The sequence below is a fragment of the Protopterus annectens genome, chromosome 1.part0 (assembly GCF_019279795.1).
Source record: "Protopterus annectens isolate FY-2018-M chromosome 1.part0, PAN1.0, whole genome shotgun sequence".
Classification (NCBI taxonomy): Eukaryota; Metazoa; Chordata; order Ceratodontiformes; family Protopteridae; genus Protopterus; species Protopterus annectens.
This window is the reverse complement of record NC_056725.1, coordinates 1,226,020,606-1,226,046,113: the sequence shown is the minus strand read 5'-3', so window position 1 is coordinate 1,226,046,113 and position 25,508 is coordinate 1,226,020,606. Positions and strand designations below refer to the sequence as shown.

The following is a 25,508-nucleotide window of genomic DNA, read 5'->3' as shown; positions in this document are numbered from 1 at the left end:
GAAAGTAGAGGAGAGGTACGGGCCTAGTCTAACCATCTGAGGACAGTTAGTCAAAAAGTCTTTAATCCAATGGCAGGCAGGTTGTGAAAGTCCTAGACCAGCAAGCTTAGTGACCAGTTTATCCAGGATAACTGTATTAAAAGATGAAGTAAAGTCTACAAAGAGCATCCTCACATAGCTCCTATGCTGTTCAAGATGGCAAAGTGTGCAAAGCAGTGTAGATGGCATCTTCCACAGATCAATTTGCTCTGTAAGCATACCAGTTTGTATCAGAGATGACTGGTAGTCTTGTCCTTGATGTACCGCAGGACCAGTTCAAAACACTTCATAACGATTGGAAGTGCCACTGGACAGTAGTCATTGATGACAGGTTTCTATGGCAGTGGAATAATTGTAATATACTTCAGACAAGATGGAATAGTAGACTTAGACAGAGACAGGTTGAAGATCTTTGTAAAGGCCCCACAAAGCTGGTCCGCACATTCTTTCAGCACCTATCCCGTCACTCCATCAGGGCCAGCAGCCTTTCTTGGATTAACTGCTTTGAGCACATGGCTTACATCATGCTCTTGTACTGTGAAAGTATGGTTGTAGGAGGTTGATGTAGATGACATGAGATTGCTGTGGTCTATTGGCTGGTGCCTAGGCGTGACTGTCTTTGCTGTTTCCACCTCAGAATAGGCAAAGAAATAATTAAGTTCTTCTGCCATCGAGGCATCCACATCAGCATATGTACAGTTATTGGTTTTATGATTAGTAATGTGCTGAATACCTTGTCTTAGTCGCCGTGGTTTCTTGTTGGTGAAGTGATCCTCTCTTGCTTTTATAGGCTGCTTTAGCCTCTCCGATGGCTTCCTTTAAATTGGCTCTAGCCATACTATAAAGGATTCTGTTGCCAGACATGAAGGCTATAATGCGGTGCTTGAGAACAAATCTGACCTCCTTCATCATCCAGAGCTTATGATTAGGGTACACATGAATGTACTTGCTGACAGTGACATTGTCAACACAGGTTTTTATGTAGCAGAGTACCGTTGATGTGTACACTTCCAGATCCTGAGCCTCGAAAATGTCCCAGTTAATTCTTTCAAAGCAATCCTCTAGCTGTAGGAGTGCACCTTCAGGCCACATTTTAACAGCCTCTGTAGTAATATGGTCTTTTCTCCTAACAGGAGAGATGAGTATTTCTCCTACTACAGCAATAGCCACCCCATTCTTTTATCAGTCAGTGTGAAAGCTCTCTGGCTTATATGTTCTTGACAGAGGTGAGAGGCTATCTTCCTATTAATTCCATAGGAGAACTGAGAGTCCTTGATTTCTCCACTTAATCCCACCCACACAGTAAGTGACAAGCCACATTAGTGCTACTGCTCAACTGGACTTTCATCCACCCCATACTACCTCCTGGCTTACATGCAACGTGCCTCAGTCACCCAATAACTGCTATCTGCAGTACCCTCTAGTTGAGATAAATAGTACAGTGGGGACGTCACGTCCCCCTCTCCAAGGAGGGAAAGTTAGTATGGGCTGGTCACTTCCATCCTATCTGTTGCCACTGTTCCAGTGCTCAAGGCACTACTCAAACCTGGGTAATCTGGGTTAACAACTAGAACTCGTCTTATCAGCTATTCACTTATATGCACACTTTAAAATCAATCCAAGGTGCTATCAAACAGACAGCCATAACTTTACGCATATTCAGGTTATAATTAGAATGTGTAGGCAATATGTGCTTGAAAGTTTTTAATGGGATGAATAAACCTGATTATTTTTTCTGTTTCTGTGCACCTGCTCTTTTGAAATTGTTTTGATGGAGTTATTGACAAAATACTACAATATCCTTCAAAAATAAGTGCTCACAGATAAGTAGACAGAGAAAGGAAACATGCAAAAGGACAGTGCCTTGGTGTTTCACTTGAAAACATTACAACTTTTGTATGGAACTACTTCATATTAGTGTTAACAACTGAATACTGCATGATGCCAGAAAGCAGAATGTTACTGTCTTCTGGTACAAACTCCTATTTATGACTGGTTTATGGATCATACTCAAGCTCTTGCTGCATATGAGAAATACATTTAAAAAAGTCAACTTTTGACTGAGGGCTAAATTTCTTGAATCCATTTTGTGAAAAGATTAACAAATGGTTACAATTGGCAACTTAATCATAACTCTTTGTAATACAAGGGGAGTTTTAGCCTCTCTGATGTATTAGAAGTTAAAAAAATGAAAAAAGTACAAACAAAAGTGGCTGCTGGCTATGAAAGCTTTCACACACTTCAAACTGCCACACAAGCAGCAACCAGAAGTGAAGTTCACTATACAGTCAACAGTCAGCTTTAAAACCTTTATACACTTTGCTCTTCCACATTTTTTGCTGTTTGCATGGAAGCACAGACTGTGCTTACAGCTTTAGAACCTGCAGGTAGGCTTCCAGTGCACTTCTGTGCTAGCTACCATCTGTCCAGCAGTGCAGCCCTCACTAATAACAGGTTTCTTACATATAAACCTTAGTATAACGAGTTTATTATAGGTATATTCATATGAAAGTTGCTACAATAAGGCCTTTCTTTTTCCTAATTTCAGGGTATAAGAAGCATGCTCTATTACACACATACACACACATTGCTTATGTTACATCAATATGTGCGTGTGTGTGTGTGTGTGTGTGTGTGTGTGTGTGTGTGTGTGTGTGTCTATACATGTCCAAACAGGCATATAGAGACACACACACACACACACACACACACACACACACACACACACACACACACACACACACATTCAAACAGTGAAGAGTAAGTGCCAAGATACACAAGATACAGAATGTGTAAAGCATGGCCCCTAACCGAATCTTGCATTTAGATAAAAACAAATGTGTCTAAGCAAATGACTATATCCAGTTATAGTCAAATTAAATAATATAATATTATTACCTGGAATTACAGTTAAGAGACAACTGATATGCACGACAATTTACAGCATATTTTTGGATCAATCCAACATTAGGAAGACTGTACTTCTGAATGGTACCAGATTCACGACCCTGGAAGAAAGAAATATCATGAATAAATCTGTATATTCAACAAAAGTAATCAAGGATAGATCTATGCGTGTGTGTGTGTGTGTGTGTGTGTGTGTGTGTGTATATATGTGTGTGTAAATATAAATATGTATATATCTATACAGGTCTACTTTTCTTCATCAAAATGACATTACTTCAAAAAAGAAAAGTATGACCCCACTTCTGCGAAAGTGCACTTTTGCAAATGCCGATTCACCGAAGCACAGTACAGTGGGGATAAGGAAATATATCCTTTTCCCCACTGTAGTGTGATCTCAGAGTTACTATATTTAAGTAGCAGGGGTGTGGGAGTGCAGCCCCCCACATGGAGTGTGTAGGGGGGCTTGCCCCCCTGTAAAACTGTGTTTTTAATGTTTATTTTGTTTATTTATTCGTGAAAGTGCACTTTTGCTGAAGTGCACTTTCGCGGAAGTGGAGTCATAATTTTCTTTTTCAAAATAATGTAATTTCGATGAAGAAAAGTAGATCCATCTATACACACACACACATATCTAGCTATACATATATATATATATATATATATATATATATATATATATATATATATATATACATACACACACACACACACACACACACACACACACACACATATACATACACACACATATATGTAGATAGATATATGTGTGTGTGTGTGTGTGTGTGTGTGGATATATATATATATATATATATGGTTCCCCTTCACAATCCCTAATTACTGAATGCTCGAAATTCAGTAACTCGAGACTGTAAAGTCAAAAATGCAGAAGCTTCATAAGCGTGAATTCAAATATCTCAAATTCATGCTTATGCATGTCAGCTACAGGACGGGAAGTATGTGAGTTGGGATGTTTTACAGAAGTGAAGGTAAGCGAGTGTGTGTTTTTTGCAAGTTGTGCATATGGGTTAGGGTAGGGAGGTGGGAGTATGAGTGTGAGTGTTGGATGTGTCTATGTATGTGTTTGTGTGTGAGGCAGTTTATAATGTCTGTGGGGTGTTTCTTTTTTTTTCTGTATTAGTGCGATCTCGGAGTTAGCATATATAAGTAGGGGGGTGTGGGGGGTGCAGGGGGGCTTGCCCCCCTGCGTACATGTACTATAGGGCTTATAGTTTATGTTATGTGGGTTTTATGGTGTGCGTGTTGTGTGGTGTATGTGTTCTGTATGTTTGGGGTTTTTTTGTTTTCGTGCTTGTGGGTTTCGGGATTTCTGGTGGTTTGACTTTATAATTTCGAGTTACTGAATTTCGAGCATTAATTATTCGATATTATGAAGGGGAACCATATATACATACATATATATATATATATGGGTCTACTACTAATTACCGACACGACGATTCCCCGACAGAAAACTCACCGACGCCAGATGACCGACAACACACAAACCCGACAACGCAAAACACCGAACACCATTACACCGACACACGGAACGTAAACAACACGCGACACTACATAGCATACACACTAGCCCTGACCCAAACCCTAACCCTAAGGTCCGACACTATCGCACACTTCACCTACCTGCACCCTAACCCTAACTCACTTAACCCACCCCTAGCCCAAGCTCCGACACTAACGCACACATCACCTACCTGCACCCTAACCCTAACTCACTTAACCCATCCCTAGCCCAAGCTCCGACACTAACGCACACTTCACCTACCTGCACCCTAACCCTAACTCACTTAACCCACCCCTAGCCCAAGCTCCGACACTAACGCACACTTCACCTACCTGCACCCTAACCCTAACTCACTTAACCCACCCCTAGCCCAAGCTCCGACACTAACGCACACATCACCTACCTGCACCCTAACCCTAACTCACTTAACCCGTCCCTAAACTACAGTCCATCACTAGCACACACTTACCTTACCCGAACCATACCTCCGACACGAACACACACTCACCTTTCCCACAGCCTAACCAGACATCCCACAATCTCGAGCACTTACCTGACCGCTCCTAACTCCGTCACCATCGCACACTTACCGCGTTGCGATCGCACATTCCCTTGTCGGTCTTTCCGCTGTCGGCAAATCACCCTGTCGGTACACTTACCTGTCGGTCATCTGGCGTCGGTGAGTTTTCTGTCGGGGAATCGTCGTGTCGGTAATTAGTAGTAGACCCATATATATATATATATATATATATATGTTTATTATATGGGTGTGTACGTGTATTATATATGGAAATAAATACTTTTCTATGTACAGCTCTCTTGTTATTTGTTTGCATTCATATTTCTCTTTTTTTATCTGAACTCTGCTCAGTGACTGAGCAACCTAGAAAACTACTATTCAGCTGCTGCAGGTACTCTAAATACAATTCTTAATCATCCACCATCTACTAAAAATACAGCTATTCCAAATATAAAGCTGAAAACAGAAGTTCACTAGGCTCTTACACGGAATACAAATAGAAACTGTAGTTTGCAGTCTGTATGGGGGATAGTGTCACCTTAGTTCCCTCTATTTTAACTAAGCTGTAGTGGATGGTTGTAGAGGGGGAAAAAAGAAATTTACAGGTATGCAAAACATATTTTTTTGATTTCTATAAAAAAGATTGATGAAATAAATAATGTTTGTTTAATTTAAAACAAATTAAACCCCAACCCTGGCCCCACAAACACCAACATCTCCACAAACCCCCTTCCAACCAACTCCCCCATCACCCATATCACAAGCAACAAATACCCAAATGACCTCCTCATTATGTCTCTTAACAGCAGAAGCATTTGTAATAAAATCCAAGACCTCCATGCCTACATAAGCCTCTTCTCCCCTGACATCCTTATCTTAACCGAATCGTGGCTCAAACCTCACATCAAAAGTGAAGAAATACTCCTACCTGGATACAACATCCTCCATAAGGACAGACTATCCAGAAAAGGAGGAGGTGTGACACTGTTGTACAAACACCACCTCAATATCCAAATTCTCACCAAATCAGCTCCCCAGTTTGAAAAGGAAGAAATACTTTACACCACCCTCAAATTAAACCCTAAAAAATCAATCAACATTTTAGGGTGCTATTTCCCACCCGGCCAAAATATACCTCCCCTTGAAAACCTACTAGACCGGGCTGATCTCTCCCTATCCCAAGAAACTATCATCCTCCAGGACTTTAACATCAATTGGCTATCCTGCAACAGCAACCACCCAGCCCTCCACCTAAATCTCCATGGTTTCTCTCAGCTAATACAAACCCCCACTAGGATCAATAAAAACCTCAATAACCACACCATTCTAGACTGGGTCTTAGTTAACAAAGCCCCTCACACCAACTTAGCAGGCTGTTTATCTGACTCCCTCAGTGACCATTCTCCAACCTTCCTACTAAAAAATCACATTAATGATTGCAAACCCATTACCCACAGACTTATTCGCAACAAAGCTAATTTAACACCAACTCCTTCACCTCCTCCCTCCAGAACGTAAACTGGTCACCTCTAAAGTACCTCAACCTAGACAAAGCAGTTCATTTCTTTAACAGTACCTTACTCAACATGCTCAACTCCCATGCCCCCTTGAGAAACACCAGAATCAGAACTAAGAGCTCCCCCTGGCTACAAAAAAAACACCAGGGGTCTTATGAAAACCAGGGATAAAACATGGGAATGCTGGCGCACAACCAAAAACCCCTCAGATAGGCAACTCTTCCTTGAACTACATAACAACGTCAAAAAGCAAGTAAAAGCAGACAAAGCCCTTTTCTATCTGACATCCCTAAACTCACCCCAAAACAACCCCAAGCAATTCCGGTCTACAATTCACTCTAAACTCTGCCCAGGAAAAGTAAGCACCCCCCTAACAACCACCCCTCTCTCCACCAGCAGCATTGCTGATTCCTTCAATATACACTTCACAGAATCCGTTCTATCCCTAACAAAAAACACTTCCCTACACTAATTCCCCCCTCACCCAACCCAAAATCACCCCTCCTTACCTTCTTTCTTTCCTCAGTACCCACCTCCTACATGAAAAGACTGCTGACAAAACTAAAACCCGCAAAACTAGCAGCCGACTACCTGCCCGCTGAATACCTAAAGATAGCAGCTGATGTCCTTGCTTATCCTATTTCCATATTAATCAACCGCTCCATATCTGAATCCTATGTACCCACACTATGGAAAATATCACACATCATTCCCCTCCACAAAGGTGGCCCCTCCACTGACCTCTCCAACTACCGCCCCATTGCCATCTGCTCCCCTCTCTCCAAGATACTCGAAAAATGCATCAAATCACAGGTCTCCAAATTCCTCCTTAACAATAACCTCCTCTCCAATACCAAGCATGGTTTCAGACCACACCACAGCACAACAACTCTCCTCGACTTCACCAACACTATCCTCCATCACAAAACAATGGCCTCCTCTCCTCACACAATCTACTATTCTCTGCTCTAGCTGACCTCTCTTTCTCCACACCAGCCATAAACTGGCTTCACAGCTATCTACAAGGCCGCCAGCAATCAGTCATCTGGGATAACAATCTATCCACTCATCTCCCTGTTACTCTCGGGGTTCCCCAAGGCTCCATCATTGGCCCCCCTACTTTTCTCCCTTTTTACCAATAATCTGCACACTGCCACCAAACATGCCTCCCTCATACAGTATGCAGATGATTCCACCCTCATCTACTCTGCTCGAACTCTAACAGAACTCCAACAGATCACCCAAGAATCTTTCTCTTCAGTTGAAAGCTGGCTATCTAATTCCCAGCTTCTCCTCAATCCAAATAAAACCAAACTCCTCATCTTCCAATCCTCCAAACCAACCCCAAACAACCCACACTTCACTATTCAAGCCAAGGATAATACCTCAATTTCACCAACAGTTCACACAAAACTACTTGGTGTACAGATTTACAACAATCTCAAATTTGACACCCACATATCACTAACAATAAAAAAGTTCACAAAAAACTGGGTGCCTTACATAGAAACCACCAATACCTCACCAAACCAGCAAGAATCTCTATAGCCAATTCCAAACTAATCTCCACCCTACTCTACGCATCACCTATACTTACAAATCTTAGACAGTCAGACCTACACAAACTCGAAGCCTGCTACAATAAAATCGCAAAATTTGCCACTGGTGCCTCTTACTGCAGCCAATACTGTGTCTCCCTTAGAGACCTTGACTGGCTTGAACTCCCACAACTCCTACACCAAACTCAATTCACCTTTGCTCATAAACTAGTAAACAACCCTCTCCAAATCCCATCACTCCATACAATTCTCCAACCCTACCACTCTTCCAGACCACTACGCTCCTGCAACAAAAATCTACTCCAGGTTACCACAGCCAAAAACTCAACAGGTGAAGCACTATTTTTCCTGTGCTATATCCAAGCTTTGGAGCAACCTTCCCACTACCATAACTACCCTTCCTTCCTGCAGTCTTTTTAAGACTGCACTTAAAAATCTCACCTAAGTTCTCACTGGCTTTGTCCTTGTCCAAACCCCATCTAATAACCCCTCCTTTCCCTGATTTAGATAGAGTATCCCCTCTATCACTATAAAACTGAACTAAAGATTACTCACTGCTTGTTAATCCTTCCAGGATTTAGTTATCATTTAGTCTTTTATTATTGTTATCTAGTTACTGTTTAGATAATTTGTATCACTGTGTTTTACTTCTTATTTCTCAATGTTTGTAATTTAGAGCTTACTACTCAATTGTACCTAATTTGCTCCTGTATTTCTCCATGTCATGATCACCTCTACTGTATACATACCTTTATTGTTATTGTTTTCCCATCTACCATGTCTTTCTGTGGAGCTTTTCTCCCCGGGCCTCCGCTGAAAAAGGACCTGTGTCCAGCCGGAATTTCCCAGTAAACAAATGTAAATAAAATAATAATAAATAAATAAAATAATTAAAATGCTTTTTCTTTGACATATTATATTTAATGCTGAGGGGTAAAGGGGTCACCAGCTCAACCTCTAGATTTGCTGTTTGCATTGCATTGCTTCCCTGCAGCTGACCATCAGCTGCCAGTGGCACCTCTACTTGTCCATTGGGCTCTCATTAACACTCGTAGACATACTCATGTTTAGGGCTGGTGAGGAGATTGAGCCATCCCAGTGCAGTGTCAAGTTACTGCCTTGGGGGGGGGGCCTTTAAGCCCTAACTTTCCATTACACTTCCCACATGCACAGCTAAGTCCTATGATCAGACATGCTATGGGGATGTGCACCATTTTACTCCATATCCACAGCAGCAGCAGCTCAGCCAATGTCCTCTGCCTATCCTCTCCTTGCACGTTTCTAGCCCTCCAACAGAATTCCAATATGACAGGCTCGTGTGTGTGTGTGTGTGTGTGTGTGTGTGTGTGTGTGTGTGTGTGTGTGTGTGTGTTTGTGTGTGTGTGTGTGTCCTCCCCCCAAGGATAAGTATGCACATCCTTCTTTCACTGGGTTTTCAGATCCCAAAGCCACTAATTGAGCCTGGGTTGACTGTGTTTGTCCTAATCAGGGCTTTACAACTATACCTAACATCATGGCTGACCAAAACAGTCACACAATTTAGTTGATAGAAGAGGGCAGGTTTGCTACTGTCAATGTAATGTAATGCACTGAAATTTTCAGGTGGCACAGTAAGAGGAGGGGACGAGCAAGAATTTACTTATACCACTTTCCTTACCACTATTTTCTGCCTGTAGTACATACAAGACAGTACAGCTGCATAACACCATCATTTAATTAACTGAAATGTAACATGATTATAGGAAGCTTATACATCCATGATGCAGGCTAAGTAGCAAAATGGCACTACTACTCACTTGCAGTTACATTCCTTGTAAGAGCTGGATCTTGAACTCCTAACAAATGCTTTACAACTTAAAATTCCTGTTCTTGTTTTCTAATGCACGCACACACACACACACACACACACACACACACAACTTTAAAAAGACAAGTACAGTTGTGCTTAAGAATACTTACAAGTGAATCTTTAAGAGTTGCTTGTAATATTCAATGATATGACTCCAAATGTCAAAAACTATACTTTCTGACTGCTGGATTTGAACCGCAAACTTTCAATATAATAATCAGTAAGAATACATATTTTCATCTGTTATAGGTTCATAGGTAATTATCAGTCTAACTGCTGTTGTGGGTCATATTAAGCCTTGTCAATTTCCCTTTTTGTGCTTGATTTAACCGATCCCCTTGGTTAGAGATTGGGCTTATCCATCACATGGTCAATAATCATATATTACCCCTAATGAGAATAAATGGGATCATACCACAGTTAATTTGAGGGGACTCATGCATGGGATATAGCATTTAGGAGCTGCCTCTATAAGCAGTAGAAGGGCAGTGCTGGGGTAAATTTTCCATTTCCCATCCATAGATTCAAGCACAGGGATGAACTATGCTTTATGTGGATGGGTTGTCTATTCCAAAGCAGCGGTATTCTCTGCAAGATATACCTGTCCCTCCAAATCATTCTGGTGATGTTACTGAAAAGGTTTAGATGCCAATACTGAGCATTTCTGATGCCATTTGACTTGCTGATGTACAGTAAGCCGTCAGTATTGGGTCAAAGGATGCCTTGTATGTCAGGTCAGACACAGGTCACCTCTTAGCAGTCTGTAGAATACTGAGTAAGGTGCGACAGGCTTTGAGTCAGTCCAAGTAGGACATGTTGTTTAGGCCTTGTATGCCTTTAGTAAGGTAGCTATGTTAACAGTATTTATTTGTAAAATGAACGGAATCTCAAGAATATTTGCAAGCAATTCTTATTACAATAAATGTAATGCAGACATATGCAATGTAGCAAAGTGATCTGAGAATTGAACTGCACTTAGACTTCCTCATTCAGTTCTTATACTTTTTCTTCTTGATTGCTTATGCGAGAAGCATTTATTTTCCTAACACTAACAATAGACAGTGAATCATAAAATTACATTTTTCCCTAACCAGATGCTCTTATCAAAAATGTTGGTTCCACATGGCCTACCTTTCTAGGATGGCCTGATATACACAAAGTTTTCACACGAGAAACCTGAGAAACACCACATTCTGCTTTTTGCTTGACTATACCATCCAACCCAATACCACATTCATGGGTGACTTTAACTCACAATTAACTAGGAATCCTATACAACATCAAATGTAAATGCACAGAGATCCCTGGATTTTGTAAACACAAACTCCATGGACTAGATAGTCAATCCACCAACCAGGGGTGCAACCATACTGGATCTGGTCCTCACTAATATGGGAGACTGCTGCACACCCCCTACTGTAATGTCTTCCCTGATAAGGGCAGACCACAAAAAGGTCTCCTTTGAAGTAAAAAATAAAACCTAGACGTCCAGCAAAACCTGGAATATTCAGGAACTATTCTAAGGCTAACCTCCTGCTATTAAGTGAGAACCTAGCAACATTTCAAGCCCCCATAAACCATGAGAACACTTCTGCCTATGCAGAACTGCTCATAGAAACCCTGAACAAGCATGTTAATAGCTGCACCAGGAAGAAGTAGAAAACTAACTCAAAAAACAAGCCACCCTGGCAGAATCACAAAATCAATTGGATGTATAACAGGAGGAAGAAAATCATGGCAAAAATTAGGAGGAGCGGCACCTAGCAGGGTAAAAGCACTCTCATCAAACTAAACAAATAACTCACAGGACAAATAAAGTCTACCAAAGCCAAATTTGAGGAAAGTTTGGCATCCCAGGCCAAGGACAAGTACAAAGCATTCTTTAACTTTGTCCGAAACCTCAAAGGCAATACACAACTGTCTGCAGAGCTCATTGTAAATGGAGACACCTATACTGAGCCAAAAGATACAGCAAACCTCTTGGCTGATAAATTCAGCTCCAACTTTACTCCTCTCTCCTCCTTAACCTTCCCTCAGGAAATATTATCAAATATAACTCCCCCTATTATCACTAGGGAACAGGTCCTTAATGGTCTCTCTAAGACCAAGAACACTGCATCAATGAAGCCAGACAGTATCCCAGGATGCCTTTTAAATAGCATGAAACATGACCTATCAAGGCCTCTGGAATTACTATTTAACTGCAGCCTCCAAACAGGCTTTGTGCCTCATGAATGGAGAAAGGCAACAATCATCCCTCTGCACAAAGGTGTGCCATCTACAGACCCGGGAAACTCACTAGTCTCATATGTAAAGCCATGGAAAGAATTATCATGGAGATGATCAAGAGAGATACAGTAAACCTCCAGACACTGGACCCAACCCAGTTTGGTTTCATCAGGGGCAGCTCATGCCTACTCAGCCTGGTGGACCTCTTTGAGAAGGTTACCAAAGCAATGGATGAGGGCAAAGTCGTTCATCATGCCTACCTTGACCTGGCCAAGGCATTTGACACAATATCCCATTCAGGTATTGTTGACAAACTCAGGAGGTTATGTACAAACCCATATGTCACCCAGGGGATAGCCAACTGGCTCACAGACAGGACCCAGGAAATTAGAATTGGGGAGTCCACCTTTACAAAGAGGCCAGTCACAAGTGGAGTCCCTCAGGGATCAGTCCTTGGACCGCTCCTTTTTGGCATTTATGTCTCAGAAGTCAAGGCCAATGTCAGTGGTCTCTGGTTGATTAAATTTGCAAATGATTTAAAGTTAGGAGCTGTCATTGAATCTCACACTGACCCAAATGTTCTCCAGGAGGGGCTGACACAGATAAACAACTGGTGTCATAGCCATGGACTAAAACTAAATGTCAACAAATGCATAATGGTATCCTCTGGGAAGTCATCCAACCCCGGTAACTATCATATTGACAACACACCCCTTAGAACTGACCCAGTAGTCAGGGACTTAGGGACACACATAGATTGTAATCTAGCCTTTGATCATCACATGTCTACAGTGGTGAGGAAATAATTCTATGTTGCGCAACTTATAAACAAAGGTATGGCATTTAAGTCCAAGGAAGTCATTGTTTCACTGTATTCGGCATTCATCAGACCTGTCATTGAATACAATGCCCCCTTTGGTATATACCTAACCTGGCATATCCAACAACAGGAACACCCACAGAGGTTCCTCACTAAAAGAATACAGGGAGTAAGTAATATGTCCTATGCATACCTCCTCAGGGACCTATCCCTGTATTCTGTCTCCTACTGTCTTTTCAGGGGAGATCTATGCCTGGCATACAGGGCATTGTCAGACCCAACTCTGATGGACCTCCTGCATATCCACAAAATAAACAGCACCAGAATTACATGTTCTAAAAATTTAAAACTTGCCTGTGATATAAATAGGACCTGCTGGAGAGATCGGTATGTATCCCAGAGACTACCTCATCTATGGAACTGGCTCCACCATCCATGTGAAGCAGAGTTCTTCCCTAATCCAATTCAAATGCAACTTGAACAAATGGGTAGAAAAACGGAAATTCATCCCTGGTTTGGCACCTACGTCTCTAATCTGCAGAGGTAACCTGAACAATGGTGCATCTCCCAGGCCCATGCTTACACTTATCAAGGGTATCAGAATGTGTCAGAAATTTGGGATGTATGGCTAGGCTTAAAAAGGCCCTTGCGGTCATTAGCCTGGTAAACACCTATGAACCTCAATATAAAAGGCAGTTAGAGTGCCAAAAGCCTCAGAGCTTTCCTGCTCCAAGAAGGGAGGCACTAACCCTGAAAGGAAAAATGCTAGGAAATGTGAAACAAGAATGACTACATGCACAAGGGTACATAGATGAAAACACTAGCAATACAAAAAAAAAAGAAGTTATGTACTTACCATAACATTCCATGTGAGTTGTTTATCTTGCCTTTATTCTCACTGATGGGTTCGGAGCCGATCCTCGGCTCCGACACGGCCGATAGCAAAGCTGAGGGTTTGCCAGTAGCTCAAGACCAAGCCCCTTATCCCACAATGCACTGCTGGAATTACCTCAGATCTTGTTTGCTGCGAGTAACAATATATATATATATATATATATATATATATATATATACCCTTTTATTTATTTCTACAAAGAAACACTTCCCGAAGGGGAAGAAGAAATATTGAATAACCAGGACTAGCCTCTAAGTCAACAGTCAGCCAGGAGGGGGAAGGAGGGAGGGACATGAGAATACAGGCGAGATAAACAACTCACATGGAACGTTACGGTAAGTACATAACTTCTTTATGTGAAGTTGTTAAATCTCGCCGTTTATTCTCACTGATGGGTAGCGTCCCTAGCACCCTCAATCTTGGGTGGCTCATGGAAGTATGTTCTTCAGTACCGTGGAACCAAAGGAAGACCTGTCCCTGGAAGCCTTATCTATTTTGTAATGCATGATAAAGGTATGAGGCTTAGACCAAGTGTCTGTAGCACAAATATTGTCAAGGGGCAATTTAGCTTGAAAAGCAGAAGATGTAGAAATGGCTTTGTCAAAATGAGCCTTAGGTTTGTGTGTCAATGGCATGCTAGCATTCGCATAAACAAAGGATATACAATCTGATAACCATTTAGATAAAGTTGTTTTAGCCACTGGATTACCTTTTCTGGCTTCCGAAAAGGATAGAAAAAGTTGATCTGATTTTCTAATATCCTTAGTTCTGTCAAGATAAAATCTGAGCTGTCTGTGTACATCAAGTTTGTGTAGCATGTATTCCAATTTGTTAGAGTGGTTGGGAAAAAATACTGGCAGCTTAATGACCTGATTGATATATGATTCAGAAGAGACTTTAGGCAAAAAGGAGGGGTTTGTTCTGAGAGATACTTTATCAGCATGGAAAATCATGTAAGGAAGCCTAACAGATAATGCTTGAAGTTCTGACACTCTGTGGGCAGAAGTAATGGCTACCAGAAATATTGTCTTCCAGGACAAATATTTGAGATCACAAGAAGACGCTGGTTCGAAAGGGGGGAGAATAATTTCAGACAGCATAAAATTCAAATTCCAGGGAGAATAAGGAATTTTGACAGGAGGTCTCATGTGAAAGGCACCTTTAAGAAAAGCCTTAGATAACTTATGGCTCATAATATTCAACCCATCGAATCCAAGGTGGAAATTTGATATGGCGGCTAACTGGACTCGAACTGTGGCAGCTGCTGTTCCTTCTTTAAAAATCTTTGTCAAAAATTCTAAAATGGAAGATAGAGGAGCTCGTAAAGGGTCGATTTTCTGTATATTGGCCCAAACTGAGAACCTGTTCCACTTACTGCGTTACAGTTTCCTGGTGGATGGCTTGTGAGAAGACAAAAGGATTTGTCTTGTATCATCTGAGAGTGAATGAAGCCTGGCAATTAAGGGAAGTGGATTAGCCAAGCAGTCAGTTTTAGGGACTGCAGTGAAGGATGGAGGTACCCTGACGGGTGTGTCAGAAGGTTAGGAACTGGGTCCAGGATCCATGGGTCCTCCAGCAGATGATGGTGAAGGAAGGGGAACCAAATCTGTCGAGGCCAGTAGGGAGCTATGAGGATAACTGTCCTTCCCAGCAACCTTGCTTTCTGTAAAACTTGGGTATCAATGGAATAGGTGGAATGCATATAGGAGACCCGGAGGCCAATCGTGTACGAGTGCGTCTCTCAGAGAATGTCCCGGAGGTGGTATTAGGGCAAAGTAGCTTCTGCATTTGGTATTAATGTGACTGGCAAAGAGGTCGCAGCAAGGCTGGCCCCATTTGAGGAAAATCAGATCCGCAACTCGTTGGTTGAGAGACCACTCGTGAGGCAACAGTATTGCCCTGCTTAGCTTGTCCGCTATCACATTGGATTTCCCCGGGATGTGCGTTGCTATCAGAAAATGGTGGGATGATACAGCCCACTGCCATACCCTGAGTGCTTCTCGACAAAGGGGGTAAGACTTGGTTCCACCTTGATTGTTCAAGTACCACACCACTGACATGTTGTCCAGCTGAATTGCAATTGTCCCTAGAGGAAGAGAGTCCTGAAAGTAAGTACTGCTCTCAACTCCAGAACATTGATATGCAGATGTGACTCTTGATCCCTCCATGTGCCTTGGGCAGTCTTTCCCTGAAAATGCCCCCCCACCCTACCAGGGAAGCGTCCATGGTCACAATGGCTACTGGGAGGGGGGGAGAACAAAGGGTCTTCTGATTGTAACATGAAGAGATGTCAACCACCACTGAAGGTCTCTCTTGCAAGAATCTGTGATGAGAATCATGTAGTGCATCGGTAGCTTTTGGTAGGACCACTGAGCGAAGAGGAGCCATTGAAGGATTCGCATATGCATCCTTGTGAGTGGTACAGCTAGGATTGCTGCTGCCATCAAACCTAGTACCTTCAAGACCTCTGCTGCTGTAGCTTTGTTCTTTGACACCAGTGAGATGACGTGTTGGCGAAGAACTGAGACTCTTTCGACTGGAAGACGTAGAGTGGTGGTTGAGGTATCTAACTCTGCTCCTATAAAAATGGTATGCTGCAATGGCAATAAGGCAGACTTTTCAAAGTTGACTGTAATGCCTAATTGATGGCAGAGTGTCAGAGTATATTGTGGTGCCTGAGTCAATTGATGCCTGGTGGTAGCAGTGAGGAGCCAATCGTCTAGGTATGGAAACACCTGGAATCCTAGACGCCTCAGGTGAGCCATGACCACTGCCATGCATTTGGTGAACACCCTGGGGGCTGTAGTGAGACCAAAGGGCAGGGCGCGAAACTGGTAATGATTGGCTCCCAGCCGGAAACGCAGGTGACCCCTGGAGCATCTGTTCATCTTTATGTGATAGTACGCGTCCTTGAGATCTATGGAGCACATCCAATCGCCTTTCCCTAGGAAGGGAAGAATGAACTGAAGCGGGACCATTCGGAACTTCTCTTTCTTTACAAATTGGTTGAGTTTGCTGAGGTCCAAGACAGGTCTCCAGTCCCCTGTTTTCTTTGGTACCAAAAAGAATCTTGAGTAAGTTCTGAATCCAACTTGATCTGCTGGGACTGGTTGGTTGACTCTTTTTTTTCTAGCAATTTTTGGACCTCTAGGATTGCTTGTTCCCTGAGATTGGGTGTAACATCTGGGATTCTGCTTACAGGAGTTGGTGGGGAAGAGAACGGTATGAAACATCCTCTGGAAATTATGCTTTGTACCCATGTATCTGATGTTATGTTTAGCCAGGGTTCTGGGTACAAAGACAAGCGACCCCCGACTGCCTCCAGAGCCGAACAGCCGGGCCCCCTTTCAGGAGCGCTGGTAGGGCTGACCAGAGAACTGGCCTCTGTCACCCTGTTGCTGCGGACCCCTTCTGCCGTGCGGGTGGCGTCTTCCATTGTAACTCCCTTCTCTGCCTCTAGAGGGGGTTTCTCCACGTGTGTCCTGAAAGGCTCCCTGTGCTTTTCGGAACCAGATTTTCCCTCCCCTAGGACCCTTGGGGTAGGGCAGAGTAGGGGTAGAAAAATGGACTCCAACGGCAGATAGGGTCTTGCCTTCCTCCTCACTCCTGGTTAAAGTTTCCTTTACTTTAGGCCCAAACAGTGACAAGCCATCAAATGGGATGTTGATAAAGGAAGACTTAAAGGGTTCCGCAAAGGAACAGAGACACATCCAGGCTTGTCTCCGCATTGCAATGCCTGAACTAGCGGCTCTACTCGAAACAATCAGCTGCATAAGATATGAGACGCATGGACGAGTTTACAACCGAGTTTAGGGTAGCAAGCTGTGTGTTGACTTTGTCGGCAACCCCTGCAGCTACTGTACCCTGGAGAGTATCTCCTAGCTCTTTCAGGAGATCACTTTGCAGTCTCATAAAATGGGTTAAATAGTTCAGCGATCGCAGAGAAAAAGTCGCTGAACTAAACATGCATTTCCCATATCTATCCATGATCCTAGAATCTCTGTTAGGAGGATGGATAGATGCAGATGTTTCCGACACTTCCTTTTTGGTGGCTGCAGCTACCACCATGGCATCAACAAGGCACTCCTTTGGTCAAAAAGGCTTTGTCCACCAGGGCAGAGATGAACTTATTCGGCTTCCGAGGGACAGATTCCATGGCCTCCGGTGACTCGCACGCCTTACAAGAGATCAGCTCCATGAGCTCATAGTAAGGCGGAGACACCCTAGAAGTGGAAGGTTGAGACCCAAAAGCCTTCAAGAGCACTGACTCATCCTCAGTAGGGGTTTTGGACTGCCAATCGCCCCTCTGACTAAGGATCTCTAATATCTCCGCAAAGGAGATATCCTCAGAGGGGGATCGAGGGGACCCTTCTAACTCATCTAAGTCCATGTCGGATGTCAAAGACTCCTGTGGGGAGTCTAAGTGCCTCCTCTTGCACAGTCTCTTCCTGGGTACCTCCTCAGTGGGGAGATCTGGGGAGGTCTTGGAAGAGCACGGGACGCCCTGTGGGGACACTTGAGGCTTGGGGTCTCTACTCTTGGGGGGAACGATAGACGTAGAAGTGGACACAGGAGCTTGAGGGGAGAAGGAAGCTCAAACTGGTGCCGATGATGTCTTAGGAGACAGGACTCTCCTCACAGCATCGAAAGCACCATGGCTCCGATGAGAAGGGGTAGACGGATCCAGAGGGACCGTCCGATCCTCCCGCACCGAAACCATGGGCTCCATGCCCGAGGTAGGAGCCGAGCTCATCCCAGCCGAAGCCCCGAGAGGAAGAGTTAGCACTGACAAATCTGTCCGACTATCCTCCCTGGACCTGACAGGAGAGTGTCGGCTCCTGGCGTCCTTGGTCAGTGCCGAGGACATCCGAGTAGATGGAACCGATAACACTGGTGCGAGTCTCTGTTCCAAAGGTTCGACAAGCATTGGTTCGGGCTCCTTCGGCTCCGAGAGTCCAGTACGGCTCAGAGGAGGAGTAGTCAGATCTGGTTCAATGGTCTACGGCTCTGACGAAGTGGTCGGGGCCGACAACAATTTAGCAAGTCCTGGTGCCGTTAGAATCTTCTGCTCTAGCCGATCCATGTCCATATCAGAGAGGCTGACCAAAGACTTCAAGGAATGCACTGAAGGTGCTGACTGGAGCAGAGGAGATGAGGGAACCTCAGAGACCGGCTCCAAGACTGGGAGCTGGCTCCAAACCAAAGGGATACTCTGTTCCGAGGACTGTGGAACCAATGACCCTGTACCCTCTGATCTCTTTGCCTTCTTGGATTGTTTAGAATCAGAAGTTTTTGAAGATTCAGAAGAAGTGCTGGCACCTTCCTGGCTACCCACCGCCTCAGAAAAAATATGCTGCAGCAACCCCCTATCTATGAGTTTTCTCCTTCTCTCTAAGAGAACCCTAGATGAAAAAGAGTGGCAAATACTGCAGGAGTCTTGGAGGTGTTTAGCCCCCCAGACAGTAAACACACTGGACATGTCCGTCCGTGATGGACATTTTCTGTCCACAATCTGGGCATTTCTTAAACCCCGATTTGGGGTGAGACTTTTCTCTCTCATCCAACATTTTATAAGACACACCACAAAATTAACCTGTAAAGGTTAAATACAGGGCTAACTTAAGCCCACACTAAACAATATAGTAAGAACAAGTAAAAATTATTAAACTAAACAGGGCTAAGAAAGGGCCAAAAACTAAGAAAAACAAGCCAGCACAGGGCACTATCACTACAATCTAACCTACTTTAAACTATTATTTTTTACAAGAAACACACACACACACTAAATATGAATAATCTCTCAAAAAGAGAAGAAAAAAAGTTTTTTAAAACTTGCAATTTATCAAAATGGTCCGAGCTAACTGGATCACCAAGATCTCTCTTGCCGCAGCAAACTAGATCTGAGGTAATTCCAGCAGTGCATTGTGGGATAAGGGGCTTGGTCTCGAGCTACTGGCAAACCTTGAGCTTTGCTATCGGCCATGTCGGAGCCGAGGATCGGTTCCGAACCCATCAGTGAGAATAAACAGTGAGATTTAACAACTTCACATCAGATATTAGCACTATCTCACAACAAAAGGACAGTAAAAAGCAGTTGAAATTATCAGCCCTGCCAAGTCTTGAACCCAAGACCCTGTAAACTATAGTCAGAGTAATGTACTACTATACCATTATAGCTATCATGTAAATGGACAAGCTCTACCTAAAATGCTATAAAAGTAATTTCTTATTGTGCTTAACTGTGAAAGTCTGCTTTTCTGATTAGGTGTATTTTGTATGTCCCACTGATGACAGTGGGTAGCTCTTATCCCTCCAGAGGTGTGCTGAGCTTAAAATGCATGCTGTTTATCTGAGATGACTAGAGGATCTCTCAGTAGATCTGACTGTCTAGTTGACAACTAGTAATGTAAATCAGCAACAAGGATGACGTTGCGGTGCAGGAGACGAATTCCTAATGACAATCCAGGAGACTGAAATTAAGCTAATAGCCCTAGTACTGGTGAAGCTAGGCTGATTGAGAAGGAGTGAAAGGGCATGGCCTGCTTATCTGTCCTGTGGGTGGAAAGAGGGTTTGCACACACTATGGGGCACACACTGGGCAGTACTAACTTACTGCTGGAGACTGGTCAGCTCCCCACTTGTGCTTTGTGGGTGGGAAGGGGATACCTGGAGTGAACACTTCTTGTGTCATTCTACCTCTAGGCCAACCACTAAAATTTTAATTTTAAACTGGTTACTTTTATCTCTGTTTGTAACAATTCACCTTTTAGCACCATCCCACATCAGGGCCACCGAGGACAGGTAGGAAGATCAGTATTTTGAATTTAGTCTTCTGGTGCATTGGCCAATGGTAAATTCATTCTTCTGAGCCTTTAACAATTCTTAGATTATTAAGCACAAATCCACCAACCATGTGTAACTATTGTTGCTGATGCCAAGAATAGATCTGAACTACTGCAACATTATACGAGTCAAAATAGATCTGTTGATTCTTTAACACTAATTACTACTTTTGGTTTTAATACCAAATTATTTCAATGATTGATGATACTCTGGCATTGGGACACTTTACTGAGTGACATTCATTGTAAAACAGAGATGAATGCCTTTTATAAACATGTTAAGAAATATCAGAGGGCTGTCTTAACTTTTATAGGGATTGAAAGAATTCTGCCTACTTCACTTTAACTATGGTGGACCAAGATTCTACCCAGTAAGGAACATTATTTGATAATTACATTATGGGCTTTGTTTTCACAGGATTTGAATTGTGCTGTGGCACTTGTGTTATATCATGGGTTTTCTAGACTGTATAACTAGTTAAGTAGAGGTTCTAATGTCACTGCATTCAACTGCTGCATGTGCACATACTCAGAACAGCATGAGTCTATATCCTACTGTCAGCAACTCAATTCTAAGCAGAACAAATATTTGGTGAGACGGTTAGCATAATGGTTAGTGTTTACCTCAGAGACACAAGGTACTGAGTATGATTTTCACATTTGAGGGAAACTGGTTAGGCTTAAAACGGCCTACAACGGCAGCTAACCTAGTACTTACCTATGAACCAATGAACTTAAAAAATGTATTAACCTAGATTTAACATGCTATTTGTCTATCATAGAAAGTCTTTATTATGTCAGTATTCATTATTAAATAAGTTCATATTTGTTAATACATTTACTTTAAGATTTAGGACTAAATAAAGATATGCATTAGGATTTATACTGAATTTTAAAAAATGGTTTTGCACTTAACATCTTGTATTTAAGTGGGCATGTTTTACTGTTTTGTACAGTACTGTGGAAGGCTTTTTGTCAAAATTGGTCTATTTATTTCACTTCACTACTTGTTTTTGCAGCAATAAATTGTTCAAATGAATTTTGGCAAGTGGATACGTTTTCTGGTCATGTTTGGTGAGTTTTGAATGCATCACACCATGAGGTCAGATCTCACCCATTCATAGAACAATCATAGATATGTTCAAGGACATTCTGGGCTGATTAACTTTGCCTTCCATGGAGACTTCAACCTTACTTATGTTTTCTCAGGACTTGTTTACAAGTACATAATATGATGATTTTAATAGCTTGATTTCAGCTTAATCCTGTTTATGACTATTTTGTAAACATTCGTATTGAATTATCACTTAAAGAGATAGACAAATATACATTTACATAAAAGAAAACAAACAATATTAATATATTTCCAGTTGAAACATTATACATCATGTTTATTCTTTTGTAGAACTATCAATCCAACATTACATAAATTGATCAATTTCTTCCTTCCCTTAAACCACACTCCTCCTCTAAAACATTATTCTGCATTTACCGTTTCCACAGTTTCCATTTTCTCTATGCAACTTCCCCCTACCCTTTTCTAAAGATCCCACTTCCATTTTTTTTCTCTCTTTTACAATGTTCAATACTTCAAATACTGTTTGTTTAGACTTGGATTTCCATTTTCTAGTAATTGTTTTTTTGGCAGCAACCAAGATTAAACTTAACAAGACCTTACTATGTCTAGGCATCCAGTATCCCTGCTCAAAAAATAATTTTCTTAGTTACACACATTTGCTCACCCAATATTTTTGACAGGATATGCTTTAGGGAATTTTTAAAGTCTGCCATTAGACTCCCATAACATATGTTCCCTGTTACTTCTTTCTTCCCCATCACACCTCCATTTGCCATTTACCTGAGGAAAAATTCTTTGGAGTCTGCATGGAGTATAAAAGTACCTATGCAAGTATTTTCAAGCAAAAATCTTAAATCTTCTAGACTTTGTTGCATATTTGGGAGCCAAACATACATCCTGCCATTGTTTTTTGTTGCATATTTGGGAGCCAAACATACATCCTGTCATTTTCTTGTGAACCGCTTATCCAATTTCTCTTCCCAATCTTTTTTAACCTCCTTCGATTCTCCTTTCTCCATTTTTGTTTTGGCTTAGTTCTTAGAATACTTTTTAATATAATATTCCATATGGCTGTTATTTTCCTTAAGGATCTACAACCAAAATCCCATGCTCTCAATTTTTTTTGAATTTATCCCTTACTTCATTATCATCCCTTTCCACTTTAAATTATAGCTTTAACTGTGTAGCTTTAAAACTTCCTTTCAAACCAGTTAACCCAAACCCATCTTGTTCTCCAGGAAGGATCAACTTAGCTCACTTGATCATTGCCATCTTTCCCTCCCAGATAAAATCCTTTAACTCATCATTAATTATTGTTCACAACATCTCCTCTAGCTGATAAAAAATATGCTTGACCTGTACGTATAAGGGACTAAAAACATTTTAACTTCTTGTATCTTGCTATCCACATCCAAAAAACAAGAGCTTCACGTTCCTCAGTTTTTGTATTATCTTTTGTTTAGTCTCTTCCCACATATCCTTAGCTGCCATAACAAAAATCCTTTTAAATCCATAGTCCTAAATGCTTCATTTTATCATGTTCCCATAAATATGGCTATTGCTGAACCAACTCGTGTCTACATAGTTTACAGCTTATAAGCCTTTGCATTATGTTCATTAACTTTTATATTCACTAAAGAGGTGAAACTGTCTCAAAATGTTCCACAACATTTGAGATGCACACACTGTGGGGCACACACTGGTTTTATCAGGTAAGAAATAAAACTGCATCAAATAAAGCCAACTTTTGATTACCGTACCAATTATATCCTTGAATTTCTGAGTCTTTTGTTTTCTTTGCCAATGTCTTTAATTATAACACAAATAATAAATGAGAAAAAGGATACCCCTACCAAGTTCCTCTGTTCAGACAAAACCTATCAAAGGGGAACCCTCTCACTTTAATTTTTGCCTCTAATCCCTCATATGTCCTCTAAGTTAACCTTATTATTGTATCAAGGAATGCAAATGCTGCCACTGCCCTACTCATAAAATCCCAGCTTACTCTGTTAAATGTTTTCTCTGCATCTACACCTACCAACAACAGTGGTATTTTCTTACATTCTGCTTCCCTCTGGATCATCAATGTTCCATTAATGCTGTCAAAAGTTGATCCTTCCAATGAAACAAGGTGGCTTAGGTTTACCTGATTAGAAGGGATATTTTAAAGCTACACAATTAAGGCTGATATATATATATATACACACACATATATATATATATATACATATATATATATATATATATATATATATATATACACATATATATATATATATATATATATATATATATATATATATATATATATATATATATATATGTATGTATGTATATGTGATATATATAAAACACAAGCAGAAGGTTGTAATTTAAAGTGGAAAGGTATGATGATATGGCAAGGGGAAGTTCGAGAGAGAGAGAGAGAGAGAGAGACAGAGTGGGATTCTGAATGCAGATCCTTAAGGAGAATAATAACAGTCATAGAGAATATTATATTCATAAAGTAGTAGAAAATAGTCTAAGAACTACTCCAATATGAGAATTGAGAAAGGAGACTTTGCCAATAGGCATGACAGCAAGTAAGTGTACAGAAAATAGGCAAGAGAGGTCTGGAATTTACTGGAGAAACTTGGCAAAGGAAACAAGATATCCAGAGCAAATAACTCAAGCAGAAAAGGTAACAGAATGGGATGCTGCCAAGAAGATATTTGGATTGCAGGCTAGAAACTGCCTTCCCTACCAGGGCTTGATCTCAAGAGTACAGGCAAACAGCAAGGGATAAGGGAATTTTAAGTGAAAGACCTGCTCTGTTAGAGTTTTTATAATCTAGAAGGGAAACAGCTGTTAGAAAAGGGATAATATGTAGGGCACATGAAATATTGCATGGTAAGTGTAAGAATCAATCAGAAGAGATTAGAAAAGTTTGGGAAGAGGGACTGGAAAAGCAGTTTCAGGAAAACAATGGGAAGACATATGTATGGCTCCCAAGAATACAACCAAGTCGAGAAGGTTTAGGATTATTGCTTGGAAATGTTTGCATAAGTATTTTATACCCCAAGCAGACTTTAAAGGAAGATAACAACTGGTGGAGGTGTTACGGAGAAGAAAGAGGTAACTGGGAACATATATTTTGGAGTAATGAGTTGTCAGATTTTAAAAATTCCCTACAGAGTACTCTATCAGAAATATTGGGTAAGCAAATGGCTGCAAGTAAGGAAACAATTATTTTTGAGATAGGATACAGGATCTGAATTACCTAGACATAGTAAAGCCTTATTAAATTTAATTCTGTTGGCTGCCAAAAAAGTAGGTACTAGAAAATTGAAATCAAAATCTACACCAACTGTACTTGAGGCATTAAATATTATAAAAGAAATAAGAGCGGGAATATGGATCTTTAGAAAAGGAAAGGAGCAAATTACACAGAAGTAAATGGAAATTGTGGGAATACATGCATAAAAATGCTCTGATGGAGGAGGAGTGAGGTTTAAGTGAAAGGCAGGAATTCAGCAATTATCTGTAACATTACACCAACGACAGTAGCAAAGAAAATATATGTGATGTACAGTATATTTAAATGGAAATATGTTAAAATGGTTTGTTTTCTTTTCTGTTGATGTATTTTTGCCTATGTCTTAAGTGATAATTTAATAAAGGTAAAAACAGTGTATACACCGGTAAAACTAGCTAGTTTTAAGCCCCATAAAAGTGGAAAAGTGGGCTTG

At 41.4% G+C, this 25,508-nt stretch overlaps 1 protein-coding gene across 1 annotated transcript in view; it reads right to left on the bottom strand.

Annotated features, from left to right (window-relative positions):
- Nucleotides 1–25,508, bottom strand: part of WDR35 (WD repeat domain 35) — a 2,872,164-nt gene that overhangs the window by 1,474,409 nt on the left and 1,372,247 nt on the right. Inside the window, exon 16 of the mRNA XM_044065775.1 lies at nucleotides 2,938–3,047. Coding sequence (XP_043921710.1) covers nucleotides 2,938–3,047 — 110 coding nt within the window. The remainder of the gene's footprint in view (nucleotides 1–2,937; nucleotides 3,048–25,508) is intronic.